The sequence below is a fragment of the Camelus bactrianus genome, chromosome 5 (assembly GCF_048773025.1).
Source record: "Camelus bactrianus isolate YW-2024 breed Bactrian camel chromosome 5, ASM4877302v1, whole genome shotgun sequence".
Lineage (NCBI taxonomy): Eukaryota > Metazoa > Chordata > Mammalia > Artiodactyla > Camelidae > Camelus > Camelus bactrianus.
The window spans coordinates 73,775,552-73,797,445 of NC_133543.1; the positions used below are offsets into that span (position 1 = coordinate 73,775,552).

At 43.6% G+C, this 21,894-nt stretch overlaps 1 protein-coding gene across 10 annotated transcripts in view; it reads left to right on the forward strand.

Annotated features, from left to right (window-relative positions):
• The window catches only part of KLF7 (KLF transcription factor 7), a 386,441-nt gene extending 366,728 nt beyond the window's left edge, over nucleotides 1-19,713 (forward strand). For 9 of the 10 annotated variants that reach the window (XM_074364097.1, XM_074364100.1, XM_074364099.1 and 6 more), the window contains 2 exons: nucleotides 10,420-10,543; nucleotides 17,456-19,713. In XM_074364097.1, the coding sequence (XP_074220198.1) occupies nucleotides 10,420-10,543; nucleotides 17,456-17,507 (176 nt within the window). In that variant the 3' untranslated portion in view covers nucleotides 17,508-19,713. The remainder of the gene's footprint in view (nucleotides 1-10,419; nucleotides 10,544-17,455) is intronic. The other variant, XM_074364103.1, reaches the window with a different exon arrangement.
• Nucleotides 19,714-21,894: the final 2,181 nt, after the last annotated feature.

A 21,894-nucleotide genomic window follows, 5' to 3' on the forward strand; every position in this document is an offset into this window, starting at 1 on the left:
GTGGCACATTGCAAAGTCAAAATAACTGCATGAAAACTAGGTTCCTGTGGTATACCAGAAGTTCTGAATGGAAATTTAATTTACATTTTGCATTTTATGAGAATATTACATTATTGGAATAATATGAAGTGACTGGGAGATAAATAACTCTGAGAGAGCAAGCAAGCCTGTAGAGTCAAATTAACCACATCTTCACATTCTTGCACTTTCTTCCAAAGCATGAAGTCACGTTGCACTGACATTTTCATCCCAGGATGAAAATTTGGTAGAATGAAAAGTATTTTGTAGCTGTGGGTTTAGTGCAGACAAAATTAAGGCTGTTTGAGGTTAGAGGTGTATAGGCTGACAGACTGTGTGTGGGTGTTTCTGCATATGTGGGTGTCAATATGTTTGTGCTGAATTGTTTGCAGATTTGGTGGGGGGAGTGTTGTGTTAATGCAGACTCCATGGGTGGCTTCAATCACTGTGTTTTCTTCCTACTTTGTATTGCAGAGAAGTGGAAAGAGGTTGTAGGGAGATGAAGGTTACAGCGCTTAAAGGAAGACTTGACTAGTCATAGATACAGATGTTTGTTCGGTCAAGTTAATGGAGGGTCTTTGGAATGTCTCCAGCATTCTAAGTCTTAGAAAGACTAAGGTGAATAAACCTGGCCTCTGCCCTTGAAGGGACCAGTTGGTTTTGTGAGGCTGCAGCATGTAAACAAACCACTCCAGTAAGATAAGACTCTTCTAAAGGAATTTGTAGGAGCAGAGAGGAAGGGACACTCAGCTCTACCGGAGTTGGTCTAGAATCACTTCCCAGAGGGTGTGCTTTGTGAAATGCCCGTGCCACCTACTGGGCCACGCCCTGAGGAACGGCTGTCTGGAGACCCAGGCTCCCACCCCAAGGCAGTCAGTCTCCTGAGGGGATGGCTTGTCATCAAGGCCCCTGAGAGGTGGCTCTTACCACCTCTCCAGTCCATTCTTGAAATTCCTCTTCATATACTCACCCTTACGTCAGCTGTGACAGCTCTCTGCTCCTCATCTCTGGCCCTTTGCACCTGCTGCCCCTGCTCCCTGAGATGCCCACTGCCTTTGTCCCTGGCCTCCTTCATGTTTCCGGGAAGGTTATTTCTTCTGGGAAGCCACCCTGTTGGTCCTACAGAGTGTTAGGGACGGCCTCCTCCATAAGTCCACGCACACGCATGTATCACACACAGCAGGCCTTGTGTGCCTGCAGGGGCTTCCCCACCTGGGAAGTCCTCGAACCAGAGACCCCTTCCTGTTCCCTTTAATCTCCCCCAGTGTCATTGCTTGGTGCGTATTAGAACCAGAATTAATATTGGTTGAATTCAGGTTGTCACACTGAAGAAGTTTCAGTATTTGACTTGGCCTGCTCACCTGTGGACAGAGATGAGCTGCTTCGAAGGTAATGCATATTAGGGTTTATAAATTTGGAAGGCAGGATGGTAACAAAGCTTTTTTGTCTGTTGATTTCTGATTGATCACTAATCTGTTCATTAGCAAATGTCATACTGAGTGCATTTAATGTGCCTGAGCTTGTGCTGGACGGTAAGTGAGATGACAAAGAGGCCAGTGAGAAAGCATACTTAGACACACATTAGATATACTTCGTTGTATTTATTGAATTGGAAGTATAAGATACCCTAGTTTTAAAAGCAATTTCCATTCTGGGTGGGGAAAAGCAGGAGCAGAGCAGAAGATCAAGGGCATAAATGTGTGTGTGTGTGTGTGTGTGTATGAAATAGTAAATAAGCGGCCAAAGAGTGGAAACTCAGTTTTCTGAGGAGGAGAAACACCTCAGGCTGGGGTGAAATGTGGAAGACAGACACATTCTGCGTAGAGGACGCCCCAGTGAGGGGAAAGGGCTGGGGAGGGCTGCTTGGACATGGTAGAGAGTGAGGGGTTTGTGTAAGGAGTGGTGGATAAATAAGTGTAGAAAAGAAGTGAGATGGTTTTGCGGACATCTTTTCCTAGAACATAGGCAGTGTTTTGTGAAGGGCCTGACTTAGGTTATCATTTGTCAAAATAAGAAACTAAAATTTCCTTTTAGGTGATTCTGAAACTTCAGACTTGGGTAAGGTACATATTTGAGATGCTTTAGCTAATGGGGAAATTCAGTTTCTGGGAAAAAAAAAATTAATCTTGGAAGAGATTTAAGTCAAAGAGACAAATTGATGTTTTAAATCTTGACTCAAAATCTCTAGGGAATGAGATCCATATCTACTCAACTTGAATGGTAGTTGGTCCAGGGGAGGGCCCATGGCTCCATCATCTGTATGTAAATGACCTAATTTGGGCTTCTCTAGGATTGATAAAGTTACCTTTTTGCTTTTTAATTTGAGGCAAATTACCTTATCAAATGTTGATTTGCTCAGGCCACTTCTCTACCATCTGCATTTGTATAATCAGGTAATCACAATTAATGTTAGCATTAGCTTAATCAGAACAAATTCAGGATGCTGATACCACGCATTTGATAATTTCCCAAATCAGAGCTGACGTGGTTTTTGGATTACCCACTCTTCGGGGTTTTCTATACCATCGGTCCATCTCTTTTCATATATGTCATATATGTAGAAGAAAATCATCTGCATCCTAATAGTAAGAGTTTCAAGCTTATATTATCCAGTTTTTAGTTGGCAAAGGAGAAAAACTCAGTGTGTCTAGGATAACAGATTGGGCGTCATCACCTAATGTGATGTGTGCCAGGTGATGATTGCCATGTGTCCTGGGTCCGGTGAGGTTTGTTTTAGCCTCCGCTCCCTACACACTGGCACTGCACCTTCATGCCCCTCTATTTTCCATGAATCCCCGGTACCCAATCCTCTCCCACTGCTCTCAGGCTCCCCCAAGTCCTCCCCAGTAGGTTCAGACCTATCCTCCTTCAAAGCTCTGTGCCCCGCAATTACTCTTTTTCTCATTCCTTCCCTCCCTCCCTCCCTGCAGGAAGAATAAATTCCTTCCAATACTCACTTGAAGTTGTACACCTGAGTTGCCAGCCTCTGAAAGTCACTGGATCTTTGGGGGAAGGGTCCCTGCGCGACGTTGGTTTGCTTCTGAAGGGCACAGTTTTGCATTAGAGATACCGTTACTTTCAGAGTGGCTTGGTGATAGTTTTGATACCAGCTAAACTGGGACCATGTTGCTTGGGACTAAAGTTACATTTTTTTCCTCTTTATTCTTAAAATTAAATTTTTTTAAATGATGCAGAAACAATGGTTTGGTCGTGGTTGTAGTAATCAACTGTTCCTGCACGTTATCCTCTGCAGTCATGCTATCTTCACATTTGAATGCAAACATCAAAGATTGGCCAAGAGTTTGAAATTCGTGGTTCTTAATAATCAAATTGCTACCTAAATACATCAAATTGAATTGTGGGAACCTGGCTTACAGGAGATATTCTATGAATTAGTTTCAAATAAATTCACATGATATAGTTATCTTGACAGAAAAAAAAAGGCAAATGTTTTAACAACTTTTCTCATCTTCGGAAAGCTGATAGAAATAATTTTAAAAATTAAGTTTAGACAACGACAACAAAAATAAAAAAAGAATCAAAGCAAAACAAGAAAAAAAATGCATGAAAAAATTAACCGTGATGCTAGAAAAACATTTAGTTTCCTAAATGGTCATGCTTACCTGTGTTACAACTTGAGAACGAGTAACTTCAGGTATGAGTATTGAGGTTAAATTCTAAAATGAATTTATAATCTTTTGAGAATTGCTCTCTTAAGAGTTGTGGGATTTTGTTTTGTTTTGTTGAGGTAGGGAATTAATTGTACCTTGCTGAAAATATTAGAATACTGTATACATTTTTATGAGATAAAAAATCAATTTGACTTTGAGAATGTTATGATACCCCACACCTTATGGGAGATGTGCTATGGTGTCTAAAAATGCCTAGGCCTGTTATTATTTTATTAATTGTTTTAAAAATAGAGTAAATGTTTGCATGCTCTGTAAAGTAGCTTGTGCTTTGTGTAAATTCAGTAACTCAGGTCCTAGCGGCTAGTTGGCCTTTGGGTGAGCAAGTGATGAATGAAGGGAAAAAAAAATCAACATGGAGCATAAATAAATGAGTCCATATTTTATTTTATAATACTAGTTATAAAGGCCTTTGAAATTCTGGAAGAGAAAGCCCTGGTCTCATTTTCCATTAATAATCTAATCTGAAAACCCTGAAAAGAAAAAATATTTAAGACTCAGCTGGAATCTAAGAGAAACTCTGAGACAGTTTTCCAAAGCAGAGTTAATAACTTGGGGTATTTTTTAGTTGCATCACGTACACCCTGAGAAGGGATTGCCAAGCTATCATGTGATGTTTACTGGTGACTCTTTTTTCAATGTTAAGAAAGCTTAGTGACATTCTCTCTCTCAATGTCTTTATTCCCCAGGTGGCTTAGATTCTCTAGTGCTGCTAAGTGTGATGTGAAAGCAGTTGATGGGCCTTTGCTGCTTTCGTCTGGATGTGCTTGGTGGCAATACATAAACCCATTACAGAGTATTCTTCCTGCTTTCCATCTTGCTTTTCCATTTCCTGACCTGCAAAATTTCAAATTCCTAATCCAAGTCCTAAAGAGACTAGGATCTTGATATGCCCAGATAACAGAAATCTGGTAGCTGCATTTTTTAAAGAATGAAAAGAAATCGATAAAATTAGTTTTAGCTGAAATCTGGGCATGTCAAAGTCCTAGTCTCCTTAGGAATTGGAGTAGGAATTTGAAATTTTGCAGATGAGGAAATGAATGCAGAAAATTTGCATGTGCGGTGTTTATTTTCAAGAGACTTTCAATGCAAGATTCTGACACCTGTTCATATTTCATGCTACAGTCTCTATCTAAAGGCACATGGATAGTGCAATACGCTTGACATATCACTTATGCTCTCCCCAACACATCTTTAGTGAGAACCTTTACAAATGAGTTTCAGAAAATGACGCACTTGGTTTCCCAGAGGGGATGTTGCTCAGGAGACTGTGGTCCCAGATGTGAGATGAAGGTTACAGGAAGATTTTCAAGATACGCCTCTTTAGGCTCGAGCAGATAGGGAAGGAGTGGGAACTGATCTTCAATGGTGAAAGAATAATCCATTGTAGAGTTTCACATTTTAGTCTCTGTCACACAGGAGTGACAACGTTTAAACAAGCAAGCAGCCATTTTCTGCTTTTAAACCAGTTCATTATGTAGAAAGAGAGGGACTGAAATCACTCAGGCTGTTCTGCCCCTCTGTGTGCTTGGGTCTTTGTTGCAAATCAAGATGCTTTATTCATTCAATGTCTTCTACAGGATTGAGCCAGGCCCTGCTGTAGAGCTGTTGATATCACAGGGAACAAAGTAGATGCCTACAGGAAGCTTATACTCTCCTCAGGGAAGCAGACAATAGTACATGCAAACAATATGCAATCTAATTTCAAAGTGATTACCTCGTATTGAGAAGGTGACGAAATCTGCTGTTCAGCAGTCAATGGTGTGGAGACATTTGAGCAGTGACCTGAAGGAAGTGAGGGAATAAGAGTGTTCCAAGCAGAAGGGATAGTAGCAAGTGCAAAGGCCCTGAGGTGGGAGCACACCAGATAGGGCATGGTGAATTGAGATCAGGGGTGGGCAGATCATGTAGACTCTATACTGAAGGACCTTACAGGCTTTTGATTTTTATTCTAAAAGCAATAGGAAACCATTGGAGCATTTACATTTTAATTTCTTCTTAACCTTTTTTGGGTCTTGAACTTCTTTGGCAGTCTTGTGAAGCCTGCGGAACCCTCTGCAGAATGTTTTTAAATGCATAAAATAAAATCCAGAGGTTGTTAAAGAAACCAGTTATATGGAAATACGAAGATTAAAGTCCCCTGTAAGGGGCACACATGCTCTGATTTACATTTTCAAAGAGCTGCTCTGACTGCTGCAGGGAGAATAGACTGTAGGGGCCAAGGATGGAGCCCTGAGACCAGTGAGCTTGGAGTCACGCTGTTTTCATCACCTTGTGGAACGAACAGTGGTGTCTCCAAGTAGGGCTGTGCAACCCAGTCTTTCTGAGTGCAGGAAGAAACATTTATAACTTCTATTTATATTAAATTGACCTTAATTCTTTTAAATTTCTATACTGAGTGTATGTTTTGTAATATCCTAATATATTAGGACATCAGTACATTAATATTATTCATGAATAAATCTGTGTGTGTTGGAGGTACATGTTCAAAAGGTAATTGTGGCAGTGTTTTTTGATAGATCAAGTGTGATGATCGTGATGTAGAAGCGTTACTCTCTAAGAAACTTTAAAAAAGAAAAATGCCACTCTGGTTTAGCCTACATTCCACTAAAGAGGCCATTTTGTGGGGAAGCATGGAATCCTGTCATGATTCAGCCTTGCTAAATGTCAGTCCTGTTTCTCAGGCAGCCTTCACCCTCCTTACGAGCCCTCTCCTCATATGACTGTAAATCTATTTATACCTGATTAGATCTGGTGCGACATGTGCTCCCCCAGGGAAACGAGTTTCCGGGGGTTAATGTCCAGAAAGGAAAAGTCGTTTTTGATGTTTCCCCTAAAATTGAGGGGGTTCTGAAGGGCGCCCTCTGCTGCGGGCCCCGGGAACCGTACTCTCTCGTCCGTGCTCAGCCCCGTGCTTGCACTCGTGCACACACTCCTTCCAACTAGAGTTCTAACGTGTGAACCCCGTCTCCCACCTGGCTGTCTTGCAAAGACCTCTCTTGCACATTTCTGTTTGCTTTTGAGGTGCAGTGAGCCGAATGGTGGTGGGCATTCTCGGGACCCCTCGGTGTAGCGTGGGGCAGGGCTGTGACATTTTCTGTTTTATACCCAGGAATAGTATCTGGAGTGGAGCAAGGAGAAAAGGGAGGGTGAGGGAGATGAGCTGATTTGGGGTGAAATCTGCTCAGTTGTGGCTGAACTGCTTTTTTCTTTCTTTCTTTTTCTTCCCCCCTCCCCCCCTTCCTTCCTTCTTTCCTTTCTTTCTCTCTCTTTTTTCTAAAAGTCTTTCTTTCCTTTTATAAACAAAGCCATTCTTTTATAAAGAAGGAATTCCAAGCCTTTCATAAAATGAGTTGAAATCCTCAGGTAGGCTGTGAGGATAAAAACGAATTCATTGTGGATGTAGGTGGTTCCAAGATCCAGCAGTAGGTGTTGGTGTCCAGGGAGATGTAATCTTGGCCATGCAAAGTACTGACAGAAGGATTTCACTGGCTTGAGAGTAGATATTGGTTTTTGGAAGTGAGGATAGAACCCAGAAATGAGGCCAGCCTAACTGCACTGTCTGTGAGCTTTAAATATGAAGTTCTATTCCCAGTTCTTTATATATATATTTTTCTGCCCCTCTGGTTTCTGAACTCAGCCTGTTTCAGGCACTAGTCCTTCATTTGGCTGAGTTCTTTCTTGGTTATTTTAAATTTCTTATTAGTATTTGCAGAAATGGCAACATGTAGGTCCATTCATCAGACACTGGAAAAACAGTATAACTTGCCTAAACTAGAGGGGACAGAGGGGCTTGTCCTCAGTGCTATTCTGTATAGCACCTGCTGCACGCAGGAAATGAGGTTAGGGGACACGATTCACAGCCAAGTCAAGCTGTTTGTAGTTTCTGTCTGTGCAGTGCAAGGGGGACACTACGGCTGGCAGGACACTGAAATACCTCCTAGACAGAGAATGGTTGATTTGTGCCAGGAATTAACAGAGTATCTACATTATTTTCTGGGAAATCACGAAAGCCTTGATATTATTTGTCAGAATAAAACAGAACAAAACTAGTTTTAAAAAGTCAGCAAGGGGAAAAGCAAACAGTTTGGAATTAACAACAACAACAAAAACCCCAAAGACATCACTTTCATCTCCATCATTTTCTCTCTGTCCTTTCTGTGTCCTTCAGAATTTGGTTGCCTGTGACGGGTGGGTCCGTTCGATTGTGGGATTGATTTGGGGGACTGGATGTCTCTGCTTGTTGCTGTGGAGTGTCGTGGGATTTCCAGAGGCCTGGCTGCACTGGGGTCATACTTGGCACCCAAGGTTCCAGGACCCTCAGTTCTACTTGCATTTGAAGGCCTTTGGGAGTGGGGGGCATTTTGAATCTGAAGCCTTTGGTGCTGCCTCGTTCTCCGTTTCTTGTTGTTGTCTGTGCCAGATTTCCTTCAAGTGACAGAGCCTCATGGGTGATCAATAGCATTAAGTAAGTGATGCCAACAGGCCTCTCTGAGAGGCCATGTCTCTCTCCAACTTGGGTCTCATATTTCCCCTTCAGCATCCTACTTGCTCAGAGCTCAAAGAATACTCAGTTTTTCTGGTCTATTCTCCAGCAGTCTACTGAGAAAATATTTAAAACTTAAGAAGACTCTTTGTTTCCCAACATGTAAGCTGCCCAGATCAACTCCAGACTCAGCTGCCTGGAGCCTGAGTCCTGAAAGTTTGTATTGAGAGCAGGTCGGACCTGCCCCCTCAGCAGCCTCTGAGAACATAGGCAAATGGGGAGGAAAGGGAGTTCAAGTTAATTGAATACTTACCTTGTGCCAGGCTCCAGAAGTCCCACATACCCAACAACTTATTTAAAGCTCACAATAAACATGGGAAGCTCACACCCATTTGACAGATAAGGACACTGAGGCCTGGTGTCTGTGATGAACGAAGCAAGATCCCAGGTGTGCTGATTCCCAAGTGGATCTGATACCTCCACTCTTTCCCATCTCTGCAGCAGGCACATTTTTCTAAAATTGTGGCTTCAAGGCTCCAGAAGGTGAACTTTTAACACTGCTCTGTGATTCTTTTTTTTTTTTTTTCCTGGCTTCCAAAACTGAATGGGTTTCCTCCTGCGCTTCCAGCCCCTCTTCATGTCCTCTTAGTTCGATTGAAAAGAAATGCCTGGGTTTCTCGTTCCTCTTCTCCGTGGGTCTTACAGAGCAGTGGCTCACTGGGGCACCGATTTAATGAAATAAAATTTTCCATCATGTTTGGTTCAAGTCTAGGTGATACAAATAAAGAATTGTGAACGCTTTGTAGTTAGGTTTAAAGGGAAGGGAAAAGGCAGAAAGAAGAAAGTGGGTCAAGTATAGTATCTGGGCAATGTCTCCTTAAGTGCTGCCTAGTGCAGGTTTAGCTATTAAAAATGGAGACATGATGGGACAACCATACAACTTTGACACTTGTGTATCCAGAAATGTCAGGTTTGGCAGTTTATAGTATTTATCAGTTATGTGAATCTTACCTATGCCAGGCACTGTTCTAACGAATATATAGTACCTAATTTATCCTCTCCTAACCCTTCATAGTACATAACCCTATTATCTCTAAGAAAAAAGAGGCACAGAGAGGTTGATTAACTTGCCCAAGGTTAAACAGTTGGGGCAGAACCAAAAACTGAGCCCAGGGAGGTTGGCTTCTGAGCTGTGGACCACTAAACTAACCAGCTAACTCGGGTACAAGACTAGTTAACTCTCACGATTTGAAAGATTACTTTTCTTCTTATTAGAACCAGCCCAGCAAACAGTTGGAAGGGTAAATATTTGTCATGTTTGGTGACAGGCGTTGATGGGTTAAAGGAAAAAAAAAAGGTCTTAGGAAAAGTCATGTACTTTCTCTTCCATGTTCCTCCATCTGTATTTACTGTGCAAAAAGGTCACTTGAGCACAGAGCTCAAATTTCGTGCTTCTAAGCAGCTTCACTGTGGTTGAAAGCGTGCTCTACAAATTGACTTTAACAATATTTTGTAATCCTGTGTCTCACTCTCGAGTATGAGTGCTCTGGAATCATTAAGTTTTGCACTTCTTAAATCGGATTTTTGTGACTGTATTTTACAGAAATGGCAGGAATCATTAAGTGACTTCAGTTTTACTCTCAAATCGTAGCCCTTTCTCGTGACTGTCCATCCACTCATGTTTACTGGAAGGAACAGGGGTTCTGGGGGAGCTGAGCTCTTTGCCTTGTCAGTCAGCTGCCTGGCTTCAGTTTGTGGAGGGGGGAAGAGGAGGGAGAAGACTAAAAAGGCTGAAATGGTAAATTACTTTAGGATCTAGAGAAAAATAGAATTAGAAGCATTTGTGGTTCAGATGAAAATAGCACATTTCCTTTCTGCTTGGAGTGTGGGGGGTCAAAGTGCTCCAGGGAATAGAAAATAAATAAAAATTGATCCCTCACCAGTCAAAGGAGATGCTCTGACTCCAGGAGCTGAAATGACAGCTCCAGATTTGAAGATCTTGTGAAACCATTTTTGAAGGTTAAAAAAAAATAAATAAACAACAAAAACACCAGGAGACTTAAAAAAAAAAAAAAGTGGTATGCTGTGTTAGGAAATGTCATTTTTTTTAAGGGTGATTTTTTTACAGCCCTTTTCCGAGGCTGTTGAGTGGGTAGCAGAACCTGATCAGGTGTCTGGCCATTTTGTTCCTGTTGCTGACCATGGTCGTTCCATCTCTTCTTGCAGGTGAGAAGCCTTATAAGTGCTCGTGGGAAGGGTGTGAGTGGCGTTTTGCACGAAGCGATGAGCTCACAAGGCACTACAGGAAACACACAGGTGCAAAGCCCTTTAAATGCAACCACTGCGACAGGTAAAGGCATTTAGAAACTGCTGGGACGGGGAGGGGAGATGGTGAGGTGGGAGGGGGGGTGGGCTGGTTGCGTGCTCTTGGGTTTATCACAAGCCTCTCTTGTGATTCTTGGGCCCGGGAACGCTTTTTACTTCTCCACTGAGAAAACCAATGAGATCAGGGTGACTTCTTGCATGGAACCAAGAGTTGACATGAATTCTTGGTTCAGTTACACAGGTATTTAATGAACACCAGATCTGTGTTAGTCATTGGGTATCAATAAGACATAGCTCCAACCCTCAAGGAGACGATGTGACAGATAATTTTAGTATAATAGGAAGAGTAATAGGGTAGAGAACGGTCACCTGTAGCTTCCGATCTTTTTATTAACATCAGTACCGTTTTGTCTCATTCTTAATAACGTGAGAGAAGAGAAAGCCTGCTTAACAGAGGGGAGCTTAGTTATAAGGCTTTCCTTCAAAGCATTGTCAGGAATGAATTTGCTGAAGAGAGTTCCCACTCTTGGGGGGCCTGAACTGTTCTTTCTTCTTTGAAAATAGGTACGAAGGTCTAAAGATGGCGAGGCTTTGAGAACTTAGCCTATAATTCAATTTCAAACCTTCAGCATTTGATAGTGGAAGAAAGAGCACGGAGCAACAGATACTACACAAGTAATAGTATCTGACAGGCCTGGCATTATCAACCAATAAACCCAAAATGGAGACTCTGCAGGCCAAGGTGAAGGCAGGATTAGGTTTAGACATAATCAAATAATGGGCTTGCATCTGAGCGTGTTATCCTTCTAATCCTATTTCTGTGTTTAAAAGGAAGCTTAAGAAAATTAACCATCTTTTTAATGCAATACTAAAGGTCTCGGTTATGATGAGAAAAATGCTTCTAATATGATAAAAGCCCTGAAAGCCTCAGGGTTCCCCGGCTGGGCCAGCAGCTCACAGGATGGCAGGAGGGGTGTGCAGGATGTCCACAGAGGCCTGGCTCTTGGTCGGAGGAAATGCGATCGCTTTCGCATCCTGCCTCCCCCGCCCCTGGGCCGCACCTCCCCTCACCAGACCTTCCTCTGGAGTCATGCCTGTTTGTTTGGAGAGCAGGGTGGGAGTGGCCAGATCTCATGGGTGGCCAGTTGGCTTGGTGCTCCTTGAAGATGCTTATAAAAGAGCATTCATGTTTTTCCTCCCTTTTTTTTTTCCTTCTTCCTGAAGAGGCTATTTTCCTCTTATCTTCTTTGTTTAAGAACTAAATAAAGCCCCCATGCCTCCTGGAGCCCAAAGATAACCTCCCAGCCCAGGGCGGAGGAAGTACACTTCGTGAGGCTACTGTCTCTCATTCCCTTGGAGCTCTCTTCTGCTACCCAAGAACACAACCTGCTTTTTCATTTCTACCCCATTACCGCCAAGTCCCCTGAATTTATGTGAATCAGTGGCTGATCTTCTACAGATTATATTTCAGTAACGTTTCCCCTTACTTGACATCTTCCCTCAACTCCCATCTCAAGTTCATTCTTCTCTAACTCCGGCGACTAATAAAGAAGTCCTTTAAGGAAGGACTTCATCAGTGGGAACGAAGATGAATCCTTTGTGAGCTGTCAAAGGATGGTGGTAGGAGGTACACACATGTGGTACACCCTTCTCTGCAGGTTGGTGAGGCCAGTAGCTGGAGATGCTATGTAGGAATTGCCGTTATCCTTGGAAACGGACGAAGAGTTCTTATGGGGAAATCGCCAGAGTTAGTATTCCTTTCTTCAAGTCAACTGAGTTATTAAGGAATTTGCCACTGTCCAGCACTTGACATATTAGGATGAAACCTGACCATTTGTGTGACTTATGTGGAGAAATCTTTCAGACCGACTGGATAGTTCAGTGAAAGATGTGAGGGATGGGTAATTTGGTTAGTCTTTTGCTTTATTTTCTTCATCAAAATATATTATGGTTTCTGGAGCTAGAAGTTTACTGAGCAGATAGAACAAATTCTTGTGCCAATGTATTGGGGGGAGATGACGAGTTGCTCTGAGTCCTGTGGTGTCTGCCAAGAGTTAGCACGTTTTCACCAATGGCAGAAATCAGAGGGTGGAGTCTCATTAGCATCTCCTGACAGGCAGCACCTTGCCCTTCAATTGCAGGACTTGTGTTAAGAATAGAGCAGGTCTGGGAGGTGGTGTAGGGAGTTGGAGTTGGTCCCAAAGCCAATGGAAGGAAAGCCTGCAGTGGCCGGGGACTTGGCATTCCTTAGAAGACTTTTACCTTCAGAAACAGAGGGCATCTGTAGCCCTTAGCAGGACCCTGAATCCTGTTTGTATCGCAGTGTGAATGAGTGCAAGAAACCTGTCTGTTGCCTCGTATGATTTGAGCAAGTCAGACCACCCTACTTAGAGAAATGGGGCTTCCTGTTCTTAAAGTGTGTACCAAGTCTAACTTATACTTTAATTTGCCTATAAGGCAGATCAAAAAATACATGAGTTTTTGTTTGTTTTGCTAACATTTAAAATTGCAAAATGCCACAAAAATCTCTATTTCTGGCTTTGTCTGGAAAACTCAGAAGATCTGGTAACAGCAGGCTCATTCCCACATGGCCATAATTTTCTGGAGCTGAATAGTCATCACTGCCTGTTGGTGATGGCCGTGCGGTCACTGACTTCCCACCGCCCCCTCCCGTGGCCTCCCCAGTAGGAAGGCAGACGCGTGTATCACCACACTTACTCTGTTGTCTCCTCTTACTGAAGAGCGGTAGCTCTTCATATCCATGCCGTATCACAAGTGGAATCAGGTAGTTAGAAAGCGCTGTGTGTTTCTGACACTTGACCCATGGCACCCTTTTACTTTATCTGCCTGGTCCCTGAAGACATTGGGTCTCGTGACCTCTGGTTTCAGGTTTGGGCTGGAGGAGAAGGCAGTGAGGCGGCTCTGACGTTTTCTTGCCGTGAGACTGAACAGCGCAGCCCGCTGAGTGAGCAGCTGCGTAGAGGGATGAGCCTTGTTTCTCAGCCCACAGAGCGCGAGGCTGCTGCTGGTGGCAATCAGGGCTGTTTCCATTATACACGGGCATAATCCAGGGAGGCTGCTCCCAGGGTAACACATCCAAGGTCCTAGGAAGTTTTGAGGAGGTATTTCGATCTTCAGTCTCTAAGTCAGCCCACTTTTGGGTGGTGAGAAATAACCAGTCCGTATCGAGCCCTTCGGTGCCCTGGAGGGTTGCGGTTGGCTTCACGCCCAAGTGACTTTAGTGGGCCTCCTTCACAAGCAAGAGAAACGACAGTAGGGGTTTGACTAGTTCCCTGTAATGAACAAGTTTCAATCACTAAGGACCTTCTTATTTAAGGTCATCTGACTGCTGTCTAGTCATAAACACCCTCTGGGGGTGTATTACCCTTAGAATTATTTGATTCTGCATTTCTAGATGCTGGGTTTATCTATTACTTTTTACTTTACTATTCCATGTGGAACTCAGTAAGTATAAATTAATAAATATAAATTAATCATGACTAAGTATCTTGCTGATGTGTTAAATTTAAATGAAACCTCAGCGGTGAGGAACCTAGTCTAATTCTGAGCATCATATCCTTCCTAGAATTTGAACAAATAACAATGCTAGTTTGATTCAGGAGGGGTACAATTACGTTTCATGCTATGTTAAAGATTTGGTTAGTTTTTCACTCTTTTTTTTTTTTTTTTTTTTTTTTTTTGGAAGGAGCCTGAAGGGTAAAGTTAGATGCTTGTATGTATATTCCTAGATACCCAGCACAGGCTAGGCAATTGCAGAATAAAATGCAGAATAAAATTGTGGAACACATACATTACTGAGTGGTTCTTTCCAGTGAGGTTCTGTATCAAGAATACCATTTCCCTGCAAGTTCTTAGGATATGGAAAGGAAAGGAAAGAGGTTTTGTACTGCCAAGGCTTCTCCTTTGCATCTTACCATCTCAATCGCCATGTTCCTCTTTTGGACAAGCAGGTTCTTGGTTCCCGCTCTGTTGCTTCCTTTCAGATCCTTACTGCTCAGGCCTGACCAGATTAGCTTCTGGATTAGTTTTCTAGTTGCTGCCATTACCAATTGCCACGCATTTAGTATCTTCCTTATTTGTCTTTACAAACTGATTACCTTACAGTTCTGTAGGTTAGAAGTCCAACACACGTCTCATTGCAGGTAAAATCAAGGTATGGGCTGCACTCCATTTCTTTCTGGAGGCCCCATGGGAGATTCCATTTCCTTGTCTTTTCCAGTTTCCAGCTTTGCCCACATTCCTTGGCTCCCAACCCTGTTCCTTCATCATCACAGTTGCTCAGTCCTTCTCATGCTGCCATTTCTCTGGTTCTCTTTTCAGTCCCTCTTCCACTTTTAAAGACCCTCGCGGTGACATGGAGCTTCCCCAGATAATCCAGAGTAATCTCCCTATTTTAAGGTCGGCTGATCAGCAAATTAATTCTATCCACAACCTTAATTCCCCTTTGCCTTTTGACCTGACATATTCACAAGTTCTGGGGATGAGGTGTCGATGTTCGGGGAGGGCCATCTACTGTTCTGCCTACTATGAACTCCTTAAATTGACAGCTCAGCTGGACCTTCTTCTCAGCCTAAAAACCAGGCATGGCTAAGAGCCTGGGCTCTGGAGTCAGGCCACTCAGGCTCAGATTTTGGCTTTGCCTCTTTCTGATTAATGTCTTCTCTGGTCGTGGGGATGGGAATGGCACCTTATTTATAGAGTTCTGGTTAGGACGTTAACTTTAAAAAGGAAAAACCTACAAAAAGAACTTCCTAACTTGATGCTTCCTCTACGCTGTTGAGATAAAGGAAGGAAGGAGAAAAGGAAGAAGGAAAGGAGGCAGGGAGCGAAAGAAAAAGAGGCAGCGAGTAGCACTGAGCGTGTGCCCTCAGAACAGGACAGGACGAGTCGTGCAGGTCAAATACCAAATTCCCTGCAGGCTCTATTGCACGTTCTTCTACCAGTGACATCAAGTACTTGCTTTTAAGGAAAAGCACTGTTTATCACTGTTTTATAGTGAATCGAATCTCCTTCAGATGCAACTCTAAGGGTTTATCCAAGTATCTAGCTCATACCAAATCAGGGACTGAAATAAGTGGGTATAGTTAGAACTGCTGTTACTCAACATGTTACTGGATTAGATCATTTTCTCCTGTACTTTTCCCATTATTGTGTGCTGTTCACTTTACCTTTGTTCTGTTCTGCTTCATTTCCCTGAGGTGCTACCCTGCACGTGTACCTGTTTAAGAAGTGAGCAGAAGCGGTGTGTGGAGCATGCTGGGGTCAGGCGACAGGGCTGGTGTTTGTTTGTTTTAGGAATGAGCAGATACAGGAACATGCTGCCCTGAACAGGAAACCTTGCTGACCTGAGCAGGACAGCTTGCTAACATCCCAACAAGAGGTTTGGACGGTGAGGGTGTCTCAGGCCCCCGGGGACCCAGGGAGCATTCTCGCAGGTAGCAGGGTGGCCGGTTCCAGAGAAGGATCGAGGGAGAACACACACCCGAGCTAAGAATGAGTACTGTCTCACGTGCTAACGTCCCTGGAATCCCAGCCGGAGCCTTAGATCGTGTGCAGGCTTCGGGGATATGGAAATGGCCGCTCTGTTAGTAATAAGTAAGAACCCTGGCTTAGACTGGTGTTAGCATCCACAGGTATGTATTAGCTCAGATAAATGAGAACAGAATTTGATTTGTCTTTAGTTTTGGCCGGGTCCGGTTTCTCAGATGTCATCAGGGCTCTTTCTCTTACCCCCGGCCCCATTTTTCTCTGTTAACTTCGAATCTCAAGCACGTTCTTCCCCACAAGGCCATTTGCTGCTCCAGGCTTCAATCTTAATATCTTAGCCCCAGTGGAAAGAGAGCTTCTTTCTTGCAATAGTGTCAGCAAATGTCCCAGAGCTGGCTCTCATTGACCTTTACAGGTCATGTGACATCGCTAAGCAGATCACTAAGCAGATCACTATGGCTATAACTTCAGCCTTAGGAGGAGGGTCAGCCCCATACAACTGAGGACACAAGAGAGTTGCTACCTAGGGGAAAATCATGTTGGTGGCGTCGAAAGAAAGGGGAAGGAGTGAAGACAACCACTTGGATCTGTCTGAGGCTGAGGGAGGCACTCAGTGGTGAACCTTGGGTACCAAGAAAAGCTCAAAAGAGTGAACTTAACAGATCTGCCCGGCTCTCATCCTGTGCATGCTAGCTATGTGACCCTCGCCTCGCTGTCCTGACCACACGCACATAAAAGTCGTGTGAACACTTACCATGGAAGTTACCTGAGGGTGTCACTGGGGTAATACTGGGGAAATACCGAGCACATGCCTGCATATTATACCATACTCAAAAAACATGAGCTTTTCTCAACTTGAATATAGAATGTCTTTATAGACCTGCAGGTATCCCAGGCAGCATTTCTGGGCTTGCTTTGTAAAGTTTAAGACTGAAATCTGGGTGTTGGAATGTGGGAGTTTCATCCCTCAGTGGCTAAGCGTGCTGTGCTGCCTTCATGGCACACGGGCATGACACATGTTGTGTCCAAACGCTTCTACATTTGTTTCTTCTTCAGTGATGACGATTGTGATAATAATGGTTAGTATCCACTGAGAGCTTACCATGTACCAGGCAATTTTCTAAACACTTGACACAGATCATCTCCCTTCATGCTCACAACCAGGAGGTAAGTACTGTCATTATCCCCATTATATGGAGGCGGGCTTAAGGCACAGAGAGGTTAATGTGCTCAGAGTCACACAGCGAGTGGGACAGCTTGAACCCAAGCAGTCTGTCCCCTGGGCTCCCCCCACCAACGCACTGCCATGTTTCTCAACACGCACGCACTGCCTCTCTTTCAGGTAGGCGTTATCATTTTCTAAGGGGTGATGGCAGTGGGCTCTGTACCCAGACCTGTCTAACATCCTTGTTGTTTTTATATTTCCTAGGTGTTTTTCCAGGTCTGACCATCTTGCCCTCCATATGAAGAGACATATCTAAAAAACGTAAAGGCCGGAGTTGTCATGGTGTCGGCCATTGTCTGAAGGAAATGCCGTGAGGCAGGGGACTGGACTTCAGGCGGGGACCCATTGCCTCGCAGAAGAACGTTCTCACGTATAAACCTCTGTGTACACACACACAGACACAGACACACACAGACACGCACACATGCACTCACACACACACACACGCACACACTGTCATGCACTCAGCTATATTTGAAATATATACGTCTATTCTTTACGCCTTGCCCTAGCCAGATGGTAGAAGATGAAGAAGGAAACCAGGTGAACTCAGCAAGGCAGTCTGGCTGCTTACTTCAGCACTATTGGAATTATTTCCCGCTGTTGCCAATGGAAATCAAAGAAAATGGATGTGACGTCTCTGCAGGTGGACGGCAGTAAGAGGGGCTTATTTAACTCGCTTCTCAGTGCAACTTGATGGGAGAATACAACGTCTTAAAGTTGCAAATGTGTAGCACTAATGTTTCTTTTTCAATAGTTGGGGGAAAAATGACCTAGAAAACCAAATTGCAGTTTGGTAGCCAAAATTAACTCTTGGTTTATTTGTCCTTTGTGTGTGAAAAGTCCTACTATTCCGTGCGTCCGACTTCCTCACAGAACTGTTGATCAGTTTTGGTTCTTCTTAGTACTATTGAGATCTTTCCAGTCGATACCAACGGCCTTAGCGGCGGCAGACTCTGGAATAACACCTTACACCTTTCTGGCCTGCATTTCTCTAGACTTCACTCTCCAGGGAGGAGTTTTCTTTTCTTACTTTTTGACTCTTGCACACCATATGCACTAGGGATTCTGGAAACTTCTAGCATGACTGCAAAGTGGCCAAGAGAATAAAGTCCTTGATGATAAATCACAGTATATCCCTTGAGCCTCACCTTATTGCCAGTGCTAGATTTTTTCTTTTTAATCTCTCTGTTTTTTGCTAACGAAAACTTGAAAAGCTTATTTGGAAGCTTAAATGTTTTATCTTTTCTCCATGGACTAAACCTCTCCAGGACTCTCTCTCGGCACCTGGATACCCAGCTCTCAAAGCAGCCAATCAGATGGGACATCACACTTTTCTTCTCCCCCTTGAGGCATCATGACCTCAGCTTAGAGCGATCAACCCCGTGCTGTGTGTCATTGCTACCCTATAACCAGTTTCAGCGTAGATGTCGCTAGTCTCAAAGGGCAGCTGCATATTTAACCTAACTCTGGGTTATGACCTGACAAAAAGCCAAAAATATCACTCTTTCCAGGAGTGGGGAAAACGGAGGATGCCTCCCAAGTCTAGTGGCTTCAAAACACCATCATCCTCTCTTCCTCTCTCATACCCGCTGAGTCCCATCACCCAACTCGTTAAAACACACAATTCAGAATGCCACTGTGGGAGTGAAGGGGGGACATTTAAGGAAAGGGTTGAAATGTTTCTCTCGTGGTCCGTCTGAAAAGGAGAGACAGAGTTCTGATTTTTTTTCCTGGCTAGGCCCACCATGACTTGTGACCCAGAGCACCCGGGAGCAACAGAGGCCTCACGCTTACTCTGCAAGCTGACTCTGAGGGGGTACATGCGTCACCTTCCATCCCATATACCCATCCAACACCGGTCTCCATCTCCCCGCATTCTTAGCTAGCTGGCACTGGCCTCAACTCCAAAGACTGCCTTTAGGACCATTCAATGGCCTATGCAAGCAAGCGGGGTGGTTATTAGGGCAGATTGTATATTTTGTATATTCTGGGACCATCCCTTCAAGACACGTCTCAAAAAAACAAAAATGGCATTTGGTCCGCCCGTGGTTGCTGCTCCTTCATACCAGCTGGCTCCCCTCCTGCCCTCCTCTGACTGTTTGACTCATTGACTGTTAAATGCCACCCCATACCTATTTGGGATGCAAAACTGAAGTCTTTAAAAGGAAATAATAATATAAGAAACAGAGACACATTTATGACAGCCACCTTCAAGATCCTTGGCATTTGGTTTCTCAGCTTTCTGCAAACTTTGATTTCACTGAAATGTTGAACCTACTCGTCGGAGGGTAAAGGAGCCTCCTTATCACAAATGCTGTAGCTGCCAATTGGACAGTTGGGGCATTCTGAGGTCTGGCCCTTAAAAGTCTTCTTTCTCTTTTTCCTTTTTTCGATTTAGACCAAAAACAAAACAACAAAAAAAAAAAAACAAAAAACAAAAAACAACAAAAAAAGATAAACCACCCTAAACATACACACACACCCCAAATCTGCCCATTTGCCAGAGGCAATTCTGTATATGTTAGTCGGAGGGTATTAAAAAAAAATCAGTTTTATTCCAAAGATGTAAAACTAGACATGACTTAGAAACCATTTCTGGAGCACTGCTTGCTGACAATCTCGTAGCTCTCGACTGCATTCGAGTGTGTTTGTAGCCAGTCCATCAGGGCATACCATGGGACGATAATTGAATGTGTGGTGCATCCTTGCTGGATGAAGGATGTGTGAGGACCTGGAACCTCAGCTGTATTAAACTGTAGCGCCTCCAGTCAGTGCACTCGATGAAAGTTTAGACACCCCAGGTTTTATTGGTTCAATGATTTCCCTTTCTAGAGCTGTCTCCAGCCTGACTGCACGCACACCCCAGTGATGGCATTAGCCATGGCTGCCACGACTGACAGACGTTCTCTCCCCAGCTGGAGCTGCTCTTGCCTCTCGAAATGCTATTATTAAGGGTTTATAATAATTTAATTTTTGAACTGACCAATGCAAGGCTCTATTAAAAAGAAAGTTTTTCAAAAAATGCAAAAGAGTAATCATTGCTTGTTTGCTCCCTGTTGTCATCTGTGGTCTTGAAAGGATCTCATTTGAATGTGGCAGAACAAAGGCCGTTTGGTCTTCATCGGTGTCTGAAATGTCTGGCAGTTCCTCTCTCTTTTGTATCAGCGAGGTCCTGTGTAATCTGCTCCTGACCTTTCTCTGAGCGGGGTGCATTGAACCGCGATGGTGGGGCTTGCTTGCTTCAGGCATTTTTGACTGTGAGAATTGGCCTGAGAATTTGGTGGGTGCTAAGTGGATGGCTTTGAAACTATTCTTTAGCCCGATTGACACCTCTCAACGATAACCAGTCCTATCCATGGGGGCGGCGGTGGGGGTGGTAGCTCCGATCATCTTGGAAATGGATTTGTGATAAAATGTCCATCATCTCTGAAGTGGCAGAGATGGTTGGAAAGAGCCTGCTGGAAGAAATAACCTGAAGCTGGTTCGCTTCCAAGGGGACAGGTTATTTAGAACAGTGCTTTAATGGACATTTGAAACACGTTCAACCGCTTTCTCATTTAAACTGTGACCTCCTGACATTCCAGGGGATCTCAAATTTGAAAGGGAAAATCTGGCATGGTGTTTCCTGTGGCTGTCCTCTCAAGCACGCTTTATCCAGGGTTCAGAGTTTGATGTATAGAAAAAGAGTGTTTCTAAGCCATTGACAGTTTTCTTTAGTTCAAGTTGTGCTTCTTTCTCCTACCACATGGCTGTAAGTCAAAGATGTGGAGACCTGAAATCATCATGCTGCTCCTACCTAGCTCCTGGCCTCCTGCCCCACTGATGGTTGACTGGCCCAGCTTAATGCCTGGTGGTGATGAATATTATGTCCAGAAAAAGAGATGTGTGGATTCCATGACAAAGCTGCATTTTATAAGAATATCGGAGACCCCCAAATGAACTTCATGCCGACCATTTCCTTCTCCTCTCTGTGCTCTCCCTTGCAAAGTCCTTCAGTGTCACCTGCCCTCCCCTCCTGCACCTCCTGTGCCCTTTTTACATCTTTGATTGCCTGATTATAACAGGGTAAAAAAGACAGCCAACCTCACGCATGATTAGCAGAACTGATTCCTTTTTTTTTTTTTTTTTAAATCTTCCTTGAATCTAAAAGCCAGAGAAGATTTTTTTTTAAAGGACTTCAGTTTGGGATAAGCTTCCAGATTAGCCATGTCTATTTGCATCAAAGGGGAAATAACATGAGATTTTCAGGGCCGCTCATCCAGTGCATGCAGAACATTCTGCCTGTAGCCCCACCTCAATTCTTCAGCAAAGTCAAAAGAAATGAACTCAAATGGCAAGACCAACAAAACTTAGTCATTAGTTTTATTGGTTCACAACAGTTTCCTCTATAGAAGTCACTTCATAAAATATAAAATACAGTGCAAAGTGCTTTTGGCTTCTCTTTTGCACGAGTTGGTTTCAGGAGAAGGAAGAAGGTTGGGAAAGTCAGGGATGCAACTTATTTAATTACAAAAATCAGGTTCATTGTTTCTTTTAAAAAAAATCTTACAAGGGCCAACATTTCTGGCCACAGTTTTGCACCTGGATCTTTGCCAAAGTGAAAAGGCATTGAGTCGAACCTGGTTGAGAGCTACTTGTGG